The following is a 21732-nucleotide window of genomic DNA, read 5'->3' as shown; positions in this document are numbered from 1 at the left end:
TATTTAGTGGTCTGCCCATGAGTTACATATGCCATCCGGTAACCTGCAGAAGGGTCTAAAGCAGCGTTTCTCAAACTGTGGGTCGGGACCTACCAGTGGGTCACAAGCCAATGGGTCATGTAGCACCAGACTCAGCCACCATTAAAAATGCAGAGCAGAACATACGGGGTACAGAGCTGCTGGACAGGGTGGGCTCCCAGTAGGAGAGAGGCATGGTGCTTTGACCTGAATAGATGGGATGCTGAAAAGGGGAGAGGGCTGTGTGGTTGGAGAAAGAGCCAAGTCTTCATTGTGCTTTGACCTCCAAGCTGGAATGTCTGAATTCTGAGCTATGCAAGATAACAGCATGAGTGTGCTGTGTCATGGAACCTTTGGCTGATCGCAGCTTAGGTTTGAAACCCAAATTGATGATGTCACTTCCTGTCATGACATAGCTTCCAGGTCAATGACATCACTTCTGGTGGGTCCTGACAGACTGTCATTCTAAAAAGCGGCTAAAATGCTAAATGCCTGATCCTAAAAAGTTTGAGAACCATTAATCTAAAGTCTAAATTGGTTCTTAAATGAAGGAATGTAGATGTAATTACACAAATCTGTCTGTTGAGTGGATAGTGTGTGTATAAGTAAAGGGGGCAGTAGGTGTGCGGCCATGCTGGAATGGGAGGAGGTTCCAGGGTTTGTCATGAGAGAAGATCATTTGAAGAGACATTTAGCCTTGACCAATCTGCTATTTGATCTGGAGGCGGAACTGTTCATGTTAACCTTGGCACCATCTGCGCTTCCCTTATCAACACTAATAAATGTACCTTCAGTCTCCTTTCTTGCTTTTTCCCAGCTAAAGGCTTCTCCAGGCAAAAAACCCTTTTTACTGGAATGAGAATCACATGCAACTTTTTTTTAATTCTTTGCCATTATAAGAATGATTAAATGAACACTTGGAGAGGTTTTTTTTTTTAAATGACCATATATTTCATCTGAAAAACATGAATTTCTCCATATTTCCTTTGGATTCTAACACTGAACATCTAACTCCAGAATACTACTCTCCATCACTACATGGAGTAAGACAACTGTCTTTCCATCTTTTGTAGTGGGGATCAAGCTGCAGATCCGTTTTTGTACTCACACTGTATGATCTCACCACATTTTGTCTCACGGACATCCAGAACTCAAGGAGGATGGCACAACACCTGTCTTCTCTGCTCCAAAGGAAGTTTAAAGTCATCCTTTTCTTTGTCCTCCTCTTGGTTGCCTTGTTACACCTGGTGGACTTAATACTCCCTGCTGGGCATGACACTTGTGGCTACACCCCAAAAGTAATGGACCACATGGGCTTTCCATCACCCAACACTGTATTATCAGTCCAGAATAAGCCAAATCTGAGGATCCTTCAGGACTTTAGTGGTAGCAACAGCTCACTGGAGAAAGGATTTCACTTGCCAGAAGGCCTTCCACACGTAGGCAGCGAGAGCAATGTGGCTCTCAAAAGTCATAGCTTCAAACAGCAAGAAGCAGAAGAAAAACCAACAAGGACAGGCAAGTCCAAACTGCTCGCCCTTTTTGATCATCCTCTCTATAAGGTTCCAACACCAAAGATTACGAAGAAAGACAAGCTATTTGTTAAGGAACCCAAGGTGAAGCTCTATGTGAAAAGTAGTGGGCGTGATGAATGGTGAGATACCCTCTTTTTCTTTCAGGAAAGAACTTAGGAACTTTTGCTGGGTCCATCCCATTTGCCGTAGAATACTGAGTGACCCAACCCTATAATACTGTACTACTTCTAGGTGGTGAAACAGTAGTGAAAGCCATGACGGCCATGTTAGTCAGAGGAAAATACACATTTTCTATAGGGAAGTGTAACTTCATGGTAGGAAGCATACTTTGCAAGTGTGTGAAGTAGTTTAACGTTTGGTTCTCTGTGATCTTTTTTAGATTCAATCTGTGAGTTGGGTTTGAGGCTGTTTTGAACTAAAGGGGCCTTGAGGGCCAATTGAAATGAACATTTCTAAATACAGATATATGAAGTTCTAAGAACAGCCCCACTGGATCAGGCCATAGGCCCATCTAGTCCAGCTTCCTGTATCTCACAGCAGCCCACCAAATGCCCCAGGGAGCACACCAGATAACGAGAGACCTCATCCTGGTGCCCTCCCTTGCAGCTGGCATTCTGACATAGCCCATTTCTAAAATCAGGAGGTTGCACATACACATCATGGCTTGTAAAACATAATGGTTTTTCCTCCAGAAACTTGTCCAATCCCCTTTTAAAGGCATCCAGGCCAGATGCCGTCACCACATCCTGTGGCAAGGAGTTCCACAGACCGACCACACGCTGAGTAAAGAAATATTTTCTTTTGTCTGTTCTAACTCTCCCAACACTCAATTTTAGTGGATGTCCCCTGGTTCTGGTGTTATGTGAGAGTGTAAAGAGCATCTCTCTATCCACTCTGTCCATCCCCTGCATAATTTTGTATGTCTCAATCATGTCCCCCCTCAGGCGCCTCTTTTCTAGGCTGAAGAGGCCCAAACGCCGTAGCCTTTCCTCATAAGGAAGGTGCCCCAGCCCAGTAATCATCTTAGTCGCTCTCTTTTGCACCTTTTCCAGCATGGCAAGTATGGCAGCCAGGACTGGGGCACCAGCTGAAATAAGTACTGTACATAGGAAAAGTGTGTGTGTGGGGGGGAATTCATAGTGTTTCTTGCCCCCATGGTAAAAGTGAGGAAGTGAGTCTGGTCCACCTGACAATTTGCATGGCTCAGTGGTTGGGATGGGATGGGGAATATATTTGTATGACATCTCTTAAGTGCTCCTGTTGTGTGTGGTGGGTGTGTTGGGTCTGCAGGTTCCACGGCAGCAGCTCAGCTGATGACATCCCAGCTTTTGACAGGAACCCTGCTTGGCTCCAGTTTCACGCTGGCATCAATCGCTACGAATTGTATTCCCGCCATGACCCCACTCGTCACATTTTGATGAAGGATTTGGCCACACAGAAAATTGTGCAGTCAGGTGCTGTGTGCCACATTCTGATCCCCCCCCATTCCTCTTACGTTTCTCCTCCCTTCTTTCACTCTCTGTCCTCCCCCATTTAGTCCTCACTATTTCCTTGGCCTGTTAAACCATCCTAATAGGAAGGATAAGGGAGCTGTGGGAAGGGCAGGGGGGTGGGTTGTTTGAATTTTGTCCTCCTAATTCTGCTAATCAGTGGAAATTTTGCTAATGTTATAAATGCAAATGAAGATAGCCATGTGTCTTCCCCCTTCCTTCTAACTGGGAGAGGTAGTTACTCATCTTTCCTCATGAGTCCTGATTCTTGTGAATGTTGTTGCAGTCCAGAAGACTGGAGGGACACAACTGAAACTGATCATGACCTTCCCAAATCGTGGCCAGGCCCTCTTCAAACCCATGAAGTGAGTATGGTCAGCGCTTTTGTCATCGTTGTTCTAAATCCAAGCCCCTTCGTATGCTTTGCGACACCTTTTGAGGGACCCTACTTGGAAAACAGAGAATGCCTAGGACATCACACTCTTACGTGTTCATCTGTAGCCAAAGAGTCTTTATGGAGGGTGATGAGGTCAGCCACTTCATTTCTATCTCTTTCCAAAAAAGCAAACCTCTAGCTGTAGTTTGTACAGAGGCCAGTGCAGTAACTCTATCAGATAATCACATCACTGCGAATCATAACCATATCACCAGAGAATCACCTGCCACTTCAGGTGGTCCCTCATTGTGCAGTCCAGATACTGATAGATGAAAGAGGTGTTTTTCTGAGCCTTGCTCGGGTTATTCAGCTCCATCTCCAACCTCCTTCCCACTCCCAGCCTTCAATGACAAGGTAACATCTCTTCCTCCATATCATACAGCCCAAACTAACCTGAATCCCTGCACAGCGATGCAACAGTGCTAGCACAGCTTCCGCTGCATCCTGTGGGAGATTTTTGGTTGCTGGAGGTCTCCTCGGGGTAAACCCCAGCAGCAGGAACAGGTCGGCTTGAACCTGCACCAGCAATATTACTGGTTTAAGACCACATTAATCTGTGCAAGCGGATCAGGCCCAGGAAGGGGATTGGAATTCAGTGCATGCTGCTGCTGCTGAACCCACCCCTCTCCTGGTCCCAATCTGCCCACCCCATCTACTCCCTGTTCTGCCTTCCCCTACCTCGTTCAACACCCTTCCCACCTTCCCCTATCCTGGTCTTGTGCAGGCTTACCTCCTCTGATGGGTCTCCATCGATCCACTGGTGTGTGTAGGAAGGCTCTGGCCTTCCTGCTAACATGCCAGTTCGCTGCACAGCTACAAAGCACTTTATGACAGCAGCCAGTGCTGATGGAGCATGTGTTCCATTGGCATGTCTTTTAGTTAGGATTGGGCCATTAGGGTAGCATGTGATGGAGCCACTCATGTTTAGTATGATGGGAGACAGGTTTCTTCACTTGCTATCCTACCATAAAGGGTGGAATTCCCCAATCCTTCAATTCCTAATTTAAGAGCCTCATTAATTTACAGAAATGTGTGAGAAGCAACCCTGTTTGAAGGTTTGAGTTCTTCTAATCACTGGAAGATGGGATCAGAACATTTATACCCTTCCTGCAGTGACCTGCAGCTGTAGGTCTATAGCTGTCGCAGTGGTGGGGCCTGAAATTCCTGTCCACCATCACTTGCATCTCCATTCATGATCACCGTGAGGTAGATGAGAAACAGACCTTATTGATAAATTAAAGATCAGTAAGTCACCGGGCCAGATGGCATCCACCCAAGAGTTATTAAGGAATTGAAGAATGAAGTTGCTGATCTCTTGACTAAGATATGCAACTTGTCCCTCAAAACGGCCACAGTGACAGAGGATTGAAGGATAGCAAATGTCATACCAATCTTTAAAAAGGGAAAGAGGGGGGACCCGGGAAACTATAGGCCGGTCAGCCTAACATCTATACCAGGTAAGGTGGTGGAATGCCTCATCAAAGATAGAATCTCAGAACACATAGACGAACAAGCCTTGCTGAGGGAGAATCAGCATGGCTTTTGTAAGGGTAAGTCTTGCCTCACGAACCTTTTAGAATTCTTTGAAAAGGTCAACAGGCATGTGGATGCGGGAGAACCCATGGACATTATATATCTGGACTTTCAGAAGGCGTTTGACACGGTCCCTCACCAAAGGCTACTGAAAAAACTCCACAGTCAGGGAATTAGAGGGCAGGTCCTCTTATGGATTGAGAACTGGTTGAAGACCAGGAAACAGAGAGTGCGTGTCAATGGGCAATTTTCACAATGGAGAGAGGTGCAAAGCGGTGTGCCCCAAGGATCTGTCCTGGGACCGGTTCTTTTCAACCTCTTCATAAATGACCTGGAGACAGGGGTGAGCAGTGAGGTGGCTAAGTTTGCAGATGACACCAAACTTTTCCAAGTGGTGAAGACCAGACGTGATTGTGAGGAGCTCCAGAAGGATCTCTCCAAACTGGCAGAATGGGCAGCAAAATGGCAGATGCGTTTCAATGTCAGTAAGTGTAAAGTCGTGCACATTGGGGCAAAAAATCAAAACTTCACATATAGGCTAATGGGTTCTGAGCTGTCTGTGACAGATCAGGAGAGAGATCTTGGGGTGGTAGTGGACAAGTCGATGAAAGTGTTGACCCAGTGTGCGGCAGCAGTAAAGAAGGTCAATTCTATGCTTGGGATCATTAGAAAAGGTATTGAGAACAAAACAGCTAATATTATAATGCCGTTGTACAAATCGATGGCAAGGTCACACCTGGAGTATTGTGTCCAATTCTGGTTGCCGCATCTCAAAAAAGACATAGTGGAAATGGAAAAGGTGCAAAAGAGAGCAACTAAGATGATTACTGGGCTGGGGCACCTTCTTTATGAGGAAAGGCTATGGCGTTTGGGCCTCTTCAGTCTAGAAAAGAGATGCCTGAGGGGGGACATGATTGAGACATACAAAATTATGCATGGGAAGGATAAAGTAGATAGAGAGATGCTCTTTACACTCTCACATAACACCAGAACAAGGGGACATCCACTAAAATTGAGTGTTGGGAGGGTTAGGACAGACAAAAGAAAATATTTCTTTACTCAGTGTGTTGTCGGTCTGTGGAACTCCTGCCTTTAAAAGGGGATTGGACAAGTTTCTGGAGGAAAAATCCATTATGGGTTACAAGACATGATGTGTATGTGCAACCTCCTGATTTTAGAAATGGGCTATGTCAGAATGCCAGCTGCAAGGGAGGGCACCAGGATGAGGTCTCTTGTTATCTGGTGTGCTCCCTGGGGCATTTGATGGGCCGCTGTGAGATACAGGAAGCTGGACTAGGTGGGCCTATGGCCTGATCCAGTGGGGCTGTTCTTATGTTCTTAGAGAAGAGCAGAGTGCTACAGCAGGGAGATAAATTATACCCTCTTATCTGTACCCACATAGTGGGCAATCTCCATAGGGCTGTCATTTGTCCAGAAGAAAAAACAGCCTGACTTGCTTCTGAGCCGCTAAAAGTCAACAGATGACTGCTTTTCATGGCAGATGATCATCTGCTAATTGCCACAGATCAAAACTATCAGCAGAGGTACACAAAAGTTGGCAACCTTAAATTTCAGCCCTGCCATGGGGGTGTGGTAGCTGAACAACAAGGAAGGGTCTTGCAGGATTGGGGCCAGGTTGGAGGGGACCCCATTCCTCACTGGTCAGCATCACCACCATTGTTCCTGGAATAAATACAAAAATCTCTGTATTGGCCATTTAGTCGGGAGTCCCTGAAATTACTGTGGACTTTTCCATGCTACTTTCAGGCCATTTGAACACTGATCTAACATATCTTACAGATGTGACTGTGGTAAGGGCAGCAGTTACTATTGGTGTTTTAGAGTGGTGAGAGACTGCAGTAAATGGCGAAGAAGCAGCAGTCACCTACGTTTGTGGTTTTTGATGGAAAAGTGCGACCTCTGGTGGTAGAAGGTTTAAGCCATGTACAATGTACTGGCTTCATGGATCATTCCATTTAAAAACATTACTTGAGCCTGGACAGCTGAACTAGTCTGTGTGTCCAGTGTGCAGAGTAACCACCAGAGGCTGAATAGATCAGGGATTAAGCTCAGGATAGTTAATTGATAACCCCCTTTCCCCATGTTTTGCTTCCTAGGCAGACCCGAGACCAGGAAACTCCTGAGGATTTCTTTTACTTCTCAGACTTTGAACGACACAATGCAGAAATAGCAGCCTTTCACCTGGACAGGTGAGCCCGGCCAGCCCTCTCCTTCAAAAATGCATCATCTAATCATGCTTTGTTCATCTTCAGAAGGTTTACTGTGTACCCCAATCCACTCTAACAAAAGGGGAAGAAAGCGTTACAGGGTCTTCTCAGTTGCAACCCCCACACTTTGGAACTACTTATCCTGGGAGGACCATATGGCCCCTTCTTTATTTTCAATGCCTGGTTAAGACTTTTTATTTCCCCAGGCATCTGCCCTTGTTTTTGTATTGTTTTATTCCTATTTCTTTTAATTTGTTATTTATATTTTATGTGGGATTGTTGCCTTATCTTACTGTTCTGCAACCTTAGAGACCTTCTGCCAAACAGCATAGACAATACTGACCTAGATGGACCAATGTCCTGATACAGGATAGGTAGCCTAATGTGTCCTCAGATCCTGAGCTTCCCGTCTCAAGCCCCCGAGTGTGACCTAGATCTAATGGTGGCCAATGCAAGGATTAGGCAAAGCTGCATCAAAGCTGAAAAGACTGCATGGTGTAGGATTTCTTTTCAGTATTCCAGATTAAGATCTCTTCAGCTCTGAACATGATTTGTCTGAGTTTCCTGTTTGCTCTTCTTTTCTTGGAAGGATCTTGGATTTCCGAAGAATTCCCCCAGTTTCTGGCCGTTTGGTGAATATGACCAAGGAAATCCGTGACATTACAACTGACAAGAAACTGTTAAAGACCTTCTTCATCTCCCCAGGTGAACATTTTACCCCACCTGTTCACCCTTCACAAAAAGAGCATATTTGGACCATTGTGGGAACAGACTTACGTACTAAGCCTGTGCTGGTCTCATTGAGATCATAGTGATGACTGTGTAAAGTGATCCTGGCAGCTAATAGGTTGTTAGGTTCTATAAGAGAGGTGGTGGTGTTGGCTGAGTTGCTGGTATTGCAGTTTCTTGACCTTTCCTTCCTTTCATTTTGTCTGGGTCACCCCAGCTGGCAACATCTGCTTCTTTGGTGTGTGCTCCTACTACTGCTCCACTGAGCATGCTTTGTGTGGCAAACCTGACCAGCTTGAGGGCTCCATGGCGGCCCTCTTGCCTGACAAGGAGCAGGTTGAACGGCGCCAGTGGAGGAGTCCTTGGAGGCGTTCTTACTCCAAATACAAGAAAGCTGAGTGAGTACATTGGGTGACAGAAGAACAGCACTGCTGAAAAGAGCAGAAAGGGTTAAAAGGGAGTTCTGGATGGATGGGGTCATAGGAGACAATTGGAGAAGCAGGACTTCCTGAGGGCGGGGAGGAGATACATATGGGTAGCCCTAAACACTGAGAATCCTGTATTTGACACTAATGCATTCACCTGCCACCCATTACTAAGGTATCATCACCTTGCCTCACCTCATAACTACAGCACCCCTCTTACCTTGCTCTTTTCCATCATTTCCTACCGCCCAGGTACCCAAAATAGATGCGCCCCCCCAAAAAAAAGCAATAGTGATGAAGGGTGCAGACTAGCAGAGACTTCAGAGTTGCCTTCAGAGCTAGAGCAAATCCCCCATTTGCCCTATGAGTTGGCTATTTCTGTTGATGTACAAGGTAAACTGAGGTTCTACGGAGTGTAGTATGAGTGTCTTTCAGGGATAAAATATGTGCATAAGATTGCTTGAGAAAGTAGGGACATAAGCAGAAAGCACCCATTCCCAGTCTATGGTAATGCTATAGCCAACAGGGTGCTGTTGTGAATGTACTGTAGATCAGGCATGCTTGTATCATGAAGGTTCTTAAGGCTGAAAGTAGGGAAGCTTCTGTACAAGAAAAATTTAAAAGCAGCAGATAAAGCACTAATACATTCAAAGGCAATAGAACCAGCCAGCAAACCCAATTTTAACACAGCCGAAGCCATTAAAAGATACACAAGCTTTCCCTTGAATCTGAAAGATAAGAAGCTGCCAGGCCAGCATGTGTATGGAGGGAGTTCTATAACATCAGCACTTCAGCAGAAAAACATCCTTTCTCCAGTTGCTCCTTGCCTAGCTCTGAAGGTGAATATGCTCTACGTTTACGATAGCTTTTAATGAGACCATCTCTTCTCAGATGGGAGCTGAACCAAAATTACTGCACTCAAGTGCGGCAGACACCACCCTACGACAGTGTTTCCCGTCTCCTCAACCTCCTGGACATGACTGTGCTTGACTTCCTGATGGGTGAGCGGACTTGCAGGGCATGCTATGTATCTGGTGGTGTGTGTATCTGTAGTTTCTGACTGGTGCTTCCTTTTCCTTTGGGAGTCCAAATTCTTAACCTGTACCAAGGAGACATTGGCCGCAATCCTAACCAGCTTTCCAGCACTGACATAAGGGCAATGCAACTCCAAGGTAAGGGAACAAACATTGCTTTACCTTGAGGAGGCCTCCATGGCTGCCCCCCCCCAACTGCAGGATGCAGCATATGTCCCTCTGGCACAGCTATGCCAATGCTGGAAAATTGGTTAGGATTGCGCCCTTTGGCTCAGAACATTTTATTCTCGGAGCATATGATTCACTTGTATTGCGAGATCTTGAAATGCAGATTCACTTTTCCTGTGCATATCTGCCTGCCAGCCAGCCTGCCTGCCCTTCCTCTCCAGAACAGGCCTCTCAGGCAGTGTTTTTGTGCTAGCAGTGGACGTTAACAGAACCACTAATCAGATTGTGTTGTATTCCTGTTATCTTTTGTTCTCGCCCATCTTTCAATGTGGTTTATTCTCTGGTGTATTTCAGCCCATGAGGCCACATTCTTGCACTTTTCTTAGTCCATTTTAACAGAATAGGTGAAGCAGAATGTTCCGGATTGGATGTGCAGATATGAAACCACATCACAATTAAGGTTACTGCTAATACTGTTTTCTTTGTGTAGCTTTTGTAATTTTGGGTAAGGAAGCAAATGAAACATGGCAGATTCTGAGAGCTGTCTTGCCGATGTGAAAGTCGGTGTGGAAAAAACCTGAAGTGCTTGGAAGTCTGGCATGTCCTGAGGCATGGAGAGTGGGCCCGCCATTCTCACATGCAGTGATATCTGCAAAGCTCCATGAATCATCTGGGGCAGGAGTGATCTACAGTGTTCATCCCATCCTTTTAAAATGCTTGTAAATACATGTTGGGTCCTAAATCAAAGTAGGGCAATACCTTTATTAGGACCTACTGAAATATCACAAAATAATCAGCAAATGTTAGAGTTTGCTGACACTAAAGGCTGGATGTTAAGCAAAACCAAAGTGTGTGTGTTGGGGGGAGGAGAGAATGTTGGGAGACCCCAAAGGTCTTGAAACGGAGTCCAGAAGGTTTTTTGCAGACTTCATCTGATTAACCTCTGTTAGGCGAGAAAGAGAATTTGATTTGCACTGAGGGCTGCTGAGACAAAGAAACAAAAATGGTTAAGAACATAAAAACATAACATAAAAATGTAAAAGAGCCCCTCTGGATCAGGCCAAAGGCCCATCTAGTCGAGCTTCCTATATTTCACAGTGGCCCACCAGATGCCTTGTGGGGGAACACAAGAAAACAAGAGGCCTGCATCCTGATTCTCCCCCACTTTTCTTTTTTAAGCTAGAAGTTAGTTGGATCTTTCTCTAACCCTATAGTTTTAGTATGAGGTATCCTATATAAATTTCTTGGGAGTTATTAAAATTCCCTTAAGAGATGTGGCATTTTTGTTAAAAGTGTGACAAATTCCTCCTTTGGAAGCCATTTGGATTTGTGCAAAAACCTACCTGCATGTTCCACATACCGATGTGTGACTGACTGCTCTTCTTCTATGGAAAAGCATTTTCCAGAGGAGACAGTTTGGACTGAAGAAGCAGCCTTGGGTGGGGGAGAAACTGTGGGCAGGGAAAAGGCTAAGTGCACATTTGTGCACACATGGACATACATGTCCACTCCAAATCACATATTCCCTAAAATGCTTTTCCTGAGAAACACAGCAGTCTGGATTATGTGGCCCATGTTCACATCTAATGCGTAATTATGCTCTAAGGCTGCAATCCTATGCACTCTTGCCTAGAAGTAAATTCCACTGACTTCTGGAACTTACTTCTGAGTGAACATGCATAAGAATTGGGCTGTAAGAGTAGTTTTACACTGTATTGAGGTTTCCCTATTTCTGTAATATGTTAATGCTTTACATTTATCTCCTTTAAAGGAGTTTAGAAGTTGAATGATTTATAATGTTGTCAGTCTTTTGACACTTCTGTTTTGTGTGTTATAGCAGAGAGAGATATGACTCACGCATGCTTGTTTTCCCTGGTTTTGCTTAACATGAGAATCAGTTTTCACCTTTCACCAGTGGCGTTGCTTGGGGAGTACGGGGGATGCGAGGCACACCGAGTGATGCACTCGGGGGGGGGGGTGACACCACTACTAGCAAAGATTTTCTAAATCTTGATATTTTTGAATAATACCGTCATGTTAAATAACGTTTGGTGTGTAATTTCATGCAGAGAGTAATGAAAAAATCATGTTAGAATAGAGATATTGTATCAAAAGTTATAGCCAAAAAACCAGTGGGTGGGGGGCGATGGTGCATCACCACACTCACTGCCCAGGGTGTTGCCCCACCCACTGCATATGAGGAGGTCCACCATGGGGTTGATGTGCTGGCCTCCCACACTGGGTGATGCAAGCCCTAGTGATACCACTGCCTTTCATACATTATAAAGACACATATCTCTGACCCTTTCTTTGCTCCATCCCTGGAAGCATTTTCAGCATGTAAGTGGGAGACCCACAGGCAGCCAGGAGGTCTACCCAGAGGTAAGTAAAAAAAACACAACTTATCTCTGGTTGGCCTTCTGGTCACCCCCCCCCCACCATAGTATGCAGTGCACCCACCATTGGTGCAGCTGCCTGTTATTGCATGATGGGGGATAGGATTGTGCTGTAGGTCTACATCTATACAACTTTCAAACTGACTTGAAACTGGATTAACTGTCACAGTTTCCCTAAGGAGCTCTGGGGTTATAGTTTTGCAGGAACGCTATCAAAATTTCAATCTGGTCGAAGATTCACTTGAAAGAATTGCAGTTCCAGGGTTGTTTAGTGGAAACCATGCCGACTGAATCTGTAAACCCAATTCAGATTTGTAGTGTGGAAGTACACCACTCAGAGGAGCAGGAGAAAAATGCTCTTTTGATTAGACCCACAAAAGCTTTAAATCAAATTAGGGCCCATATGGCTTCTATCCCCCCACCTCCCCCGTGCCCACACTTTTTATATTCTGCTAAGGAACACATCATATTATTTTTCCATCCATGCTGTTTACAAGGCTGCTGTCATTCCTGCTTTCTCTCCTTCTTCAGTATGCCAGAAATTCATTGTACCTCTGTGCTATTCATAACATTGTCTTGGGGTTGGGATCTGAAATGATTTGCCTACCATTAGTTCTTTGGCCACAATTCAATTGCTTTAACTAGTTACATAAATTCTCTTCCCCTCATCCTTTTGTGATCAGTGCCAATCATTTTGGCTGGCTTGGTCTTTTCCCCCCTGCCTATGCAATTACTTCTGCCCCACTTAATCTTTCTCAGTTACTTCTGCTCCATCTAATAGCTTTCAGGTTGCTCCTGCTAACTGCATTACAAAAAGCTGGACAACTTCAGTCTCATCTCTGCTGAGGATAGTTCATTGTGTACCAGCCTCTCTGCCTGCAGTGCCATTACATCTGGACACAGCCAGCATAATATCTGGTTTGAGTCATTGCATTGGCAAGGGAAGTTTGTATCCTGCATTTTAAGCACTGACTTGCTGGCTAAGAGTGTCTTAGCATCCAGTCATTGGAAGTCTTGGCTTAACTTTTCTGTCCCATCTTTTCATAGACTCATTTTTTGCTACTGATCTGCCTTGCATTGGACTCAAGCTAAATCAAATCACTCATTGGACAATGAAGGCATGCTATTTAGAGACAACAATGCAGGCATGCATGTACTTCTTGAAATTTCACTTGATGAGCTCTTCTTTGTCTTGAATTTGTTTTCCTTGCCTCACTGCTTTTGTTGATTGCCCTAACTTTCTGGGACTTGTGGGGGAGCCTATGGGGATGGTAGACGATGGGTTAAACAGCCAACTCAGTCAGAAACCACCATCTCCTCTGTTTGTTAACCCCTTCACACAGTCCTTTTGACTCTCACAAGGAGAGTCAAAAACTGCACCTACCTTAATCACAAATAAAAGTGTTTCTTTTTAATGGGGAAAACGCCCTACAAAAATGTCCTCATTCTTCTCCACTAGCATCTCTGTTACTAATCATCCACTGCCACTGAATATTAAAAACTTTTCCCCTGATAGCCGTGGTATGGGGGGGCTTTGGATACAATTTGGATTGATAATCCTACTGTTACTGGCGATTTGATGATCCATTGAGGTTTTACTGTTTGTAAATTGCTGTTTTGCTTTTCCTGTTTGGTGTTTTAGCAGCTGTAAGCCACCTTGGGTGCCCTTGCCAGGAGAAAGGCAGGATAAAAATTCATTAATTTTGCCCGGCCCACAGGGGTACACATTTGGTCTCTGTTGTGTATATGCAATGTTGGGCAGAAATGACTTAAATAAATAAATTGGGTGTAAGGCCAGCCATCCCATGAGGTGGGGTGAAGAGGCTGCTTCAAGCAGGAGGATGAAGGAAGCAACAAACCTTGATCCCAAAACCTGATCACTCTGTGGCCACCACCTCCTTCTTGCACATCTGACTTTGTCACCCTCTTCTGTCATTTCCATCTCTAGGAAACATGGATCGCCACCACTATGAGACCTTTGAAAAGTTTGGTAATGACACCTTTTTCCTGCATCTGGACAATGGCCGAGGGTGAGAGCACAATATGTTTCCCGGCATGGGCAAGAGGACTGTGAAGAACTTGTAAGCCACATCTTAGTATAACTGGCGGCTTTGAAGAAAGGGCTGCGACATGAAGGGCCCAATCCTGTCCAACTTTCCAGCAGCAATGCAGCCATGAGGTTAGGGAACAAATGTCCCCTTACCTTGAGGAGGCCTCCTTGACTGCCCCCTCACCTCATGATGCAGCACATGCCCCACTGGCATGACTACATCAGTGCTGGAAAGTTAGATAGGCCTCAGCCCAAAGTCTCTGAACTTAACAGCAATAGTTTGAACATACCAGAATATGTGTGGAGGGTGTAAATCAGAGCTATGTGGCACCTTGCATGTACTTAAGAAAGGAATACAGTTCATTTTAAATCTGCAGCAGCGTCATCAAAGGCCCTGCCTTATAGAGCCATGAGTATTTTGCCTTTAGAGGCTTTCCTCCTAGTTGCTGTCTGTCGTACACTTGGGTCTCACTCCCAGGGTTTTGGGGTGCTCAGAGTTGTTGGTTCTGAACCCTAGAGCCCTCAAAGATCCCTGTTCGGTAGTACTGCCACCACCCTGTAAGAGCCAGTGCCCCAGTCCAGGGAAACTGAGACCCTCTAGGCTTAACTGTATCCCTTGTAGGCACTGAGCACTTTCTTTACTTAAAGTCTCAGTCCTCAAGTTTCTAGTCCACAATGAGGAATTTTGGTAGCTTGCTGAACGGCTAGGCAGGATTCTGAACCTTTGTCCCCAACAGACAATGAACCAACATGGTAAAAAGATTTTCTACTTTATTAAATACATAAGGTTACAAAAGGTTACAAAAGGTAGCAAATGCTAGAGGCATAAAAACTTCTAGGAAACAAATCAGCATAAAACAACAAAGCTAACTGGCTAACTCTATTAACCTCTGACTCTCACCTGGGTCAGCTTCTTTTGTAGATCCTCAGTTACCTAAGAGGCCACATGGTCCTGGTGGGGCAGGATGTGCACACACCACCTCTCTCACTCAGAGACAAGGAACTAAGACCCTGTCCTCCAGAAGTGGGGCTGGAAGTTGGACCTCTCAGCTCTTCCCTCCCCCTTGGAGATCTGCAGCTGCATTCCATCCTTGATGGGCATCTTTCTGGCTGCCTAGGTGCTACATAATCACCTTCCATTGAATTGTAAATTCTTAGCAGCTAGGACCAAAAGCCCCTTGCAAGCCCCTTCTGTGTTACTGGGTTACTTGGTTCAGGCCTTGCAATGCTACTAGGCCTGAACTGTACATATTCATGACACTGTCCATAGTTCTTCCCTTCTCCTAGTCAAGTGAATAATACCACTTCTTCTTTTTTACAACCCCCTGGGATTTACACAGCTACAACTTTGCTACAAATAGCAGAACATGGCATGAGACCCTCTGTGATACTGTCAGAAAGTATATTTTAAAGAAACAACTCTATACAACTTCTTTTTTTCCCAAAAAGTCCTCTTTACTTTTTGCTAATAAGTCAGTATTTTGAGGGGATACACCACGTGATGATTGTCTTTTCTCACTCCCCTGTTCTATATCCCTTCCTGAAATATAGATCTTGTATGTTTCCTTTATTCTTCTCAGGTTTGGAAGACACTCCCATGATGAAATGTCAATTCTGGCTCCTCTCCAGCAGTGCTGCATGTAAGAACTCTTTTTGCCCTCGACCTACTGGCCTACTTGAACCAGAATGGAACCAGATTGCTGGCGCATAACATTAAAAAGATGGCAGAGCAGCTTTTAAACTGATCCCTGGGGGAAGGCCGACAGGAGCCAAGGGGCATCCGGTTCGGGACTCCTCATCCCTATGGGATAAGGATGGGGAGGTTAGAGAACAACAAGACAAAGGCAGAGTAGGAGAAGAAATTGGGAAAGGTAGCGTGATGGGATGTGATAGACGGTTTGGCACAATGAGAGGATGCGGGGACAAAGGAGCGAATAAGCAGCCCATCCTGGGGCATTCCGTGTACAAATGCTTTTATGCGAATGCCCGAAGTCTATGAGCAAAGGTGGGAGAACTGGAATGTCTGGTGACAAGGGAAAACATTGACATAGTGGGCATAACGGAAACCTGGTGGAATGCGGAGAATCAGTGGGATACTGCAATCCCGGGCTGTAAACTCTACAGGAGGGACAGGCAGGGGCGTGTTGGAGGTGGGGTGGCCGTTTATGTTAAGGAAGGGATAGAATCCAGCAAAGTAGAGATTGAAGGTGGGTCCGACTCCACCATAGAATCTCTTTGGGTTAAATTACCAGGCTTGTGCAGCGATGTAATACTGGGGGCGTGCTATCGTCCTCCAGACCAGAAACCAGAAGGGGACCTTGAAATGAGGAAACAGATCAGGGAGGTAACAAGGAGGGACAGGGTTGTAATCATGGGGGACTTCAATTATCCTCATATTGACTGGGTCAATTTGTGTTCTGGTCACGATAAGGAAACCGGATTTCTTGACGTGCTAAATGACTGTGGCTTAGAGCAGCTAGTCACAGAGCCCACCAGAGGACAGGTGACTCTGGATTTAATATTGTGCGGTACGCAGGACCTGGTTAGAGATGTAAACATTACTGAGCCATTGGGGAACAGTGATCATGCTGCGATCTGTTTTGACATGCACGTTGGGGGCAGAATACCAGGCAAATCTCTAACAAAAACCCTTGACTTCCGATGGGCGGACTTCCCTCAAATGAGGAGGCTGGTTAGAAGGAGGTTGAAAGGGAAGGTAAAAAGAGTCCAATCTCTCCAGAGTGTATGGAGGCTGTTTAAAACAACAGTAATAGAGGCCCAGCAGAGGTGTATACCGCAAAGAAAGAAGGGTTCCACTAAATCCAGGAGGGTGCCCACATGGCTAACGAGCCAAGTTAGAGAGGCTGTGAAGGGCAAGGAAGCTTCCTTCCGTAAATGGAAGTCTTGCCCTAATGAGGAGAATAAAAAGGAACATAAACTGTGGCAAAAGAAATGTAAGAAGGTGATACGGGAGGCCAAGCGAGACTATGAGGAGCACATGGCCAGCAACATTAAGGGGAATAATAAAAGCTTCTTCAAATATGTTAGAAGCAGGAAACCCGCCAGAGAAGCGGTTGGCCCTCTGGATGGTGAGGGAGGGAAAGGGGAGATAAAAGGAGACTTAGAGATGGCAGAGAAATTAAATGAGTTCTTTGCATCTGTCTTCACGGCAGAAGACCTCAGGCAGATACCGCTGCCCGAACGGCCCCTCCTGACATAGGAGTTAAGTCAGATAGAGGTTAAAAGAGAAGATGTTTCAGACCTCATTGATAAATTAAAGATCAATAAGTCACCGGGCCCTGATGGCATCCTCCCAAGAGTTATTAAGGAATTGAAGAATGAAGTTGCAGATCTCTTGACTAAAATATGCAACTTGTCCCTCAAAAAGGCCACAGTGCCAGAGGATTAGAGGATAGCAAATGTCACGCCTATTTTTAAAAAGGGAAAGAGGGGGGACCCGGGAAACTATAGGCTGGTCAGCCTAACATCCATACCGGGTAAGATGGTGGAATGCTTCATCAAAGATAGGATCTCAAAACACATAGACGAACAGGCCTTGCTGAGGGAGAGTCAGCATGGCTTCTGTAAGGGTAAGTCTTGCCTCACGAACCTTATAGAATTATTTGAAAAGGTCAACAGGCATGTGGATGTGGGAGAACCCGTGGACATTATATATCTGGACTTTCAGAAGGCATTTGACACGGTCCCTCACCAAAGGCTACTGAAAAAACTCCACAGTCAGGGAATTAGAGGACAGGTCCTCTCGTGGATTGAGAACTGGTTGGAGGCCAGGAAGCAGAGAGTGGGTGTCAATGGGCAATTTTCACAATGGAGAGAGGTGAAAAGCGGTGTGCCCCAAGGATCTGTCCTGGGACTTGTGCTTTTCAACCTCTTCATAAATGACCTGGAGACAGGGTTGAGCAGTGAAGTCGCTAAGTTTGCAGACGACACCAAAGTTTTCCGAGTGGTGAAGACCAGAAGTGATTGTGAGGAGCTCCAGAAGGATCTCTCCAGACTGGCAGAATGGGCAGCAAAATGGCAGATGCGCTTCAATGTCAGTAAGTGTAAAGTCATGCACATTGGGGCAAAAAATCAAAACTTTAGATATAGGCTGATGGGTTCTGAGCTGTCTGTGACAGATCAGGAGAGAGATCTTGGGGTGGTGGTGGACAGGTCGATGAAAGTGTCGACCCAATGTGCGGCGGCAGTGAAGAAGGCCAATTCTATGCTTGGGATCATTAGGAAGGGTATTGAGAACAAAACGGCTAGTATTATAATGCCGTTGTACAAATCTATGGTAAGGCCACACCTGGAGTATTGTGTCCAGTTCTGGTCGCCGCATCTCAAAAAAGACATAGTGGAAATGGAAAAGGTGCAAAAGAGAGCGACTAAGATGATTTCGGGGCTGGGGCACCTTCCTTATGAGGAAAGGCTACGGCGTTTGGGCCTCTTCAGCCTAGAAAAGAGACGCCTGAGGGGGGGCATGATTGAGACATACAAAATTATGCAGGGGATGGACAGAGTGGATAGGGAGATGCTCTTTACACTCTCACATAATACCAGAACCAGGGGACATCCACTAAAATTGAGTGTTGGGAGGGTTAGGACAGACAAAAGAAAATATTTCTTTACTCAGCGTGTGGTCGGTCTGTGGAACTCCTTGCCACAGGATGTGGTGCTGGCGTCTGGCCTGGACGCCTTTAAAAGGGGATTGGGCAAGTTTCTGGAGGAAAATTCCATTATGGGATACAAGCCATGATGTGTATGCGCAACCTCCTGATTTTAGAAATGGGTTATGTCAGAATGCCAGATGCATGGGAGGGCACCAGGATGAGGTCTCTTGTTATCTGGTGTGCTCCCTGGGGCATTTAGTGGGCCGCTGTGAGATACAGGAAGCTGGACTAGATAGGCCTATGGCCTGATCCAGTGAGGCTGTTCTTATGTTCTTATGTTCTTATCTTGTTCTTGCTTTATTGTGGAAGGGGTAGGGGCATTATTAAGGAGCGGTTTGTCTTTTTCGATTAAGATCAGTCCACTTTGACCTGATTTCTACTGTAAAAAACTGAGATCCCAATCCTATCCAATTTTTCAGTGCCAGTGCAACTGTGCCAGTGGGATGTACACTGTATCCTGTGGTGGGGAGGCACTCACAAAGATCTCCTCAAAGTTTGGGAACATTTGTTCCCTTACCTTAGGGCTGCATTGCGGTTGCACCGGTGCTGGAAAGTTAAGAACATAAGAACAGCCCCACTGGATCAGGCCCATCTAGTCCAGCTTCCTGTATCTCACAGTGGCCCACCAAATGCCCCAAGGAGCACACCAGATAACAAGAGACCTGCATCCTAGTGCCCTCCCTTGCATCTGGCATTCTGACACAACTCATTTCTAAAATCAGGAGGTTGCGCATACACATCATGGCTTGTTCAGGGTCCTTGATTGCCAGCTACAATCAAGGTCTATCACAGGGGTGTCAGACATTAAGGCTTGAGGGCTATATGGAGCTCACTGAAGTTTTTTATTCGGCCCTTGGGCACTCCCAGCATTTCCATCAGTTGCTCTCAGCTGCTGAGTTGTGCTGAGGTGTCACTGCTTGAAAGGGCAACCCATGTAACATTTGGGTTATTTCCCATATCCTGAAAATATGATCAAGATTTGCATATTTTCTCTTCTGTCATATGAAGCTAATGAGTGAGAAAAAGGTGATTATTTCTATTTCATTAAACAACCTCTTTAATGACATCACTTCTGCCCTCAGCAGGCATCATGAAAGCTATTAGGCCCACTGTATGAAACAAGTTTGACACCCCTGGTCTATCTCATCCTTTAGGGATGAGAAGGAATTTTTCCCGAGTCAAAATGTTTAGTTACATGGGTGGTTTGGGAGGTTTCACCCCTTGTCTGCTCTGCAGAATCCCTGTGCATTGCGTTTTTTTACCTCTCTGCTCATGGCATAGTGGGCCATTGTGCTGACTAGTGTTGAGGACAAGCTGTTGGCCTTGGTGTCCTTTTGCTCCCTCCCAGCTCTGCAAGTTCATGAACTACCTCTCTTCCCTAATCATCTAAGCAGGCCCAGTTCCTATCCAGCTACCAGCTGACACACAGAGTGCAAATGAGCAGGCAGACTCATTTCTGCTAGAAGCCAAATGAGATTTACAATTCAGGTTAAGGAAGGCCCATACTCAGGTACTTTTCCTTCTCAAGCTGTAGAGTGACACACATGTGTGTGATCGGTATAGGGTCCCTGTTTTATCTAGAGCACTACGTTAGCTAAAGTTGGCTCGGATCAGTCAGGAAAACAGATTATCAGTGGTTTTTTCCCAAAAAAACTGCCATATTGTTCCCTCCTTTTGTAAACTACTCTGGGAGTCCTTCTTAGGAATAAAAAGCAGTATAGCATATATTCCAACTAAATAAATAATATTACGTTAAGCTTAACAACTACTTGTCAGTAGTCCATAATGCTTTGCTAGCGTTCTATACCTGTCAGTTGCTGTCTTCCCATACCACTGAATGTGAGATTTCTCAAGTCTTTAATCCATACTTACCTGGTTATTTTTCTTGATGGTTCCAGTATAAGAAAGTCAACTTTCTTACGGCTGCAACTGCTTGCCATGGATCCTTACCGCCTGAGTGATGTCATGCGTGAGTCACTGGCCTCCGATCCGCTTTCACCAGTCTTGTCAGAACTTCACTTGGAGGCGCTAGACCGACGGCTCCAGAAGGTGTTGGCCATGGTGGAGAACTGTATCCAGAAACAAAACAAAAAAGTACTGATAGATGATGAAAAAAGACAACAGTATATGGCCTCAAAGCAGAGAGAGAAGAGGTGAAGCTAAGTGAAGGGTCCAGACACACAACCCTTTAAACCACACCCCTTAATACTACCTCCACTCTTGTTGGTCGGAACTTTTGTGCAGTATGCACAGGTTGTACTGTGTCACATTTGCAAGCATAAATGGGAGCTTAGGGAGCAACCCCATAACATGCAAGTTTATCATTTGTTGGGAGGGAAACATGCCAAATAAACAACAGAATATCTCATAGTAACAAGATAGGGCATGGAGGCAAAGCTTGGACCAAATGTAGAAGGAAAAAATGTTTGCATTCCATTTTGGGATAGTCCTTTGCAAGGCCAGCCTATCTATGAGGACAACTGGTTTCCTCAGGTTGCAGATTGGCGAGGGGCACTCGTCCCTGCCTGCCTGCCTACTTGCCTTCACTACTCTCCTTCTTCTTCCAGTCCTTGGATTTAAAAAGGAATGGGGAACAGAGAGGAAGAGGAAATTTGGAGGGGAGAGGAGCTCTGACCTACAGTATGGGAGAGTGGGTAGAAGAGAAGCTGGCACACCATCAGACATGCCACCTCGGGCATCAGTCTTGGGCCAAGGCTCATCAGCATGGTGGGTAAGAAATAGTCTGTGTAGTCTGATAGGCTTGTAATTGTACTAACATGACAGGGGTAACTAGTGCCTGAAGCTGCTCTCTGCCTCTCATAGTCACACACACACACACTGTTTATCTTGGGTCATTCACGGATCCTCACATTTCTATATGGAACTGTAAACTGTGCCCATTACTGTGAAATAAACCTTGGAGATAGAGGAGGAAGCAGTCAAGGCAGTGTATGGTCTACTGCATATGCCAAAATTTTGTTATTCCAATTTTTACAATCTGATCCCTTTCAAATTGG

General features: G+C 45.4%; 1 protein-coding gene across 1 annotated transcript; it reads left to right on the top strand.

Annotated features, from left to right (window-relative positions):
* Positions 1-1178: 1178 nt before the first annotated feature.
* Positions 1179-20872, top strand: LOC136657356 (extracellular serine/threonine protein kinase FAM20C-like). The gene is made up of 10 exons (XM_066634166.1): positions 1179-1672; positions 2844-3007; positions 3330-3408; positions 7130-7222; positions 7830-7945; positions 8187-8367; positions 9286-9395; positions 13941-14022; positions 15623-15682; positions 20614-20872. The coding sequence occupies exons 1-10, from the start codon at positions 1179-1181 to the stop codon at positions 20870-20872; spliced, it is 1638 nt and encodes a 545-aa protein (XP_066490263.1).
* The last annotated feature ends 860 nt before the right edge of the window (positions 20873-21732 follow it).

This window comes from Tiliqua scincoides, chromosome 7, assembly GCF_035046505.1.
Source record: "Tiliqua scincoides isolate rTilSci1 chromosome 7, rTilSci1.hap2, whole genome shotgun sequence".
Classification (NCBI taxonomy): domain Eukaryota; kingdom Metazoa; phylum Chordata; class Lepidosauria; order Squamata; family Scincidae; genus Tiliqua; species Tiliqua scincoides.
This window is presented reverse-complemented; position numbering and strand designations above follow the sequence as displayed.

Excerpts from the sequence above, each read along its gene's own strand:
- LOC136657356 (XM_066634166.1), top strand. The coding sequence starts at position 1,179 with ATGGCACAACACCTGTCTTCTCTGCTCCAAAGGAAGTTTAAAGTCATC. Across the intron at positions 3,008-3,329 it reads ACAGAAAATTGTGCAGTCAG|TCCAGAAGACTGGAGGGACA; the intron begins GTGCTGTGTGCC and ends ATGTTGTTGCAG. Across the intron at positions 15,683-20,613 it reads CCTCTCCAGCAGTGCTGCAT|TATAAGAAAGTCAACTTTCT; the intron begins GTAAGAACTCTT and ends TGATGGTTCCAG.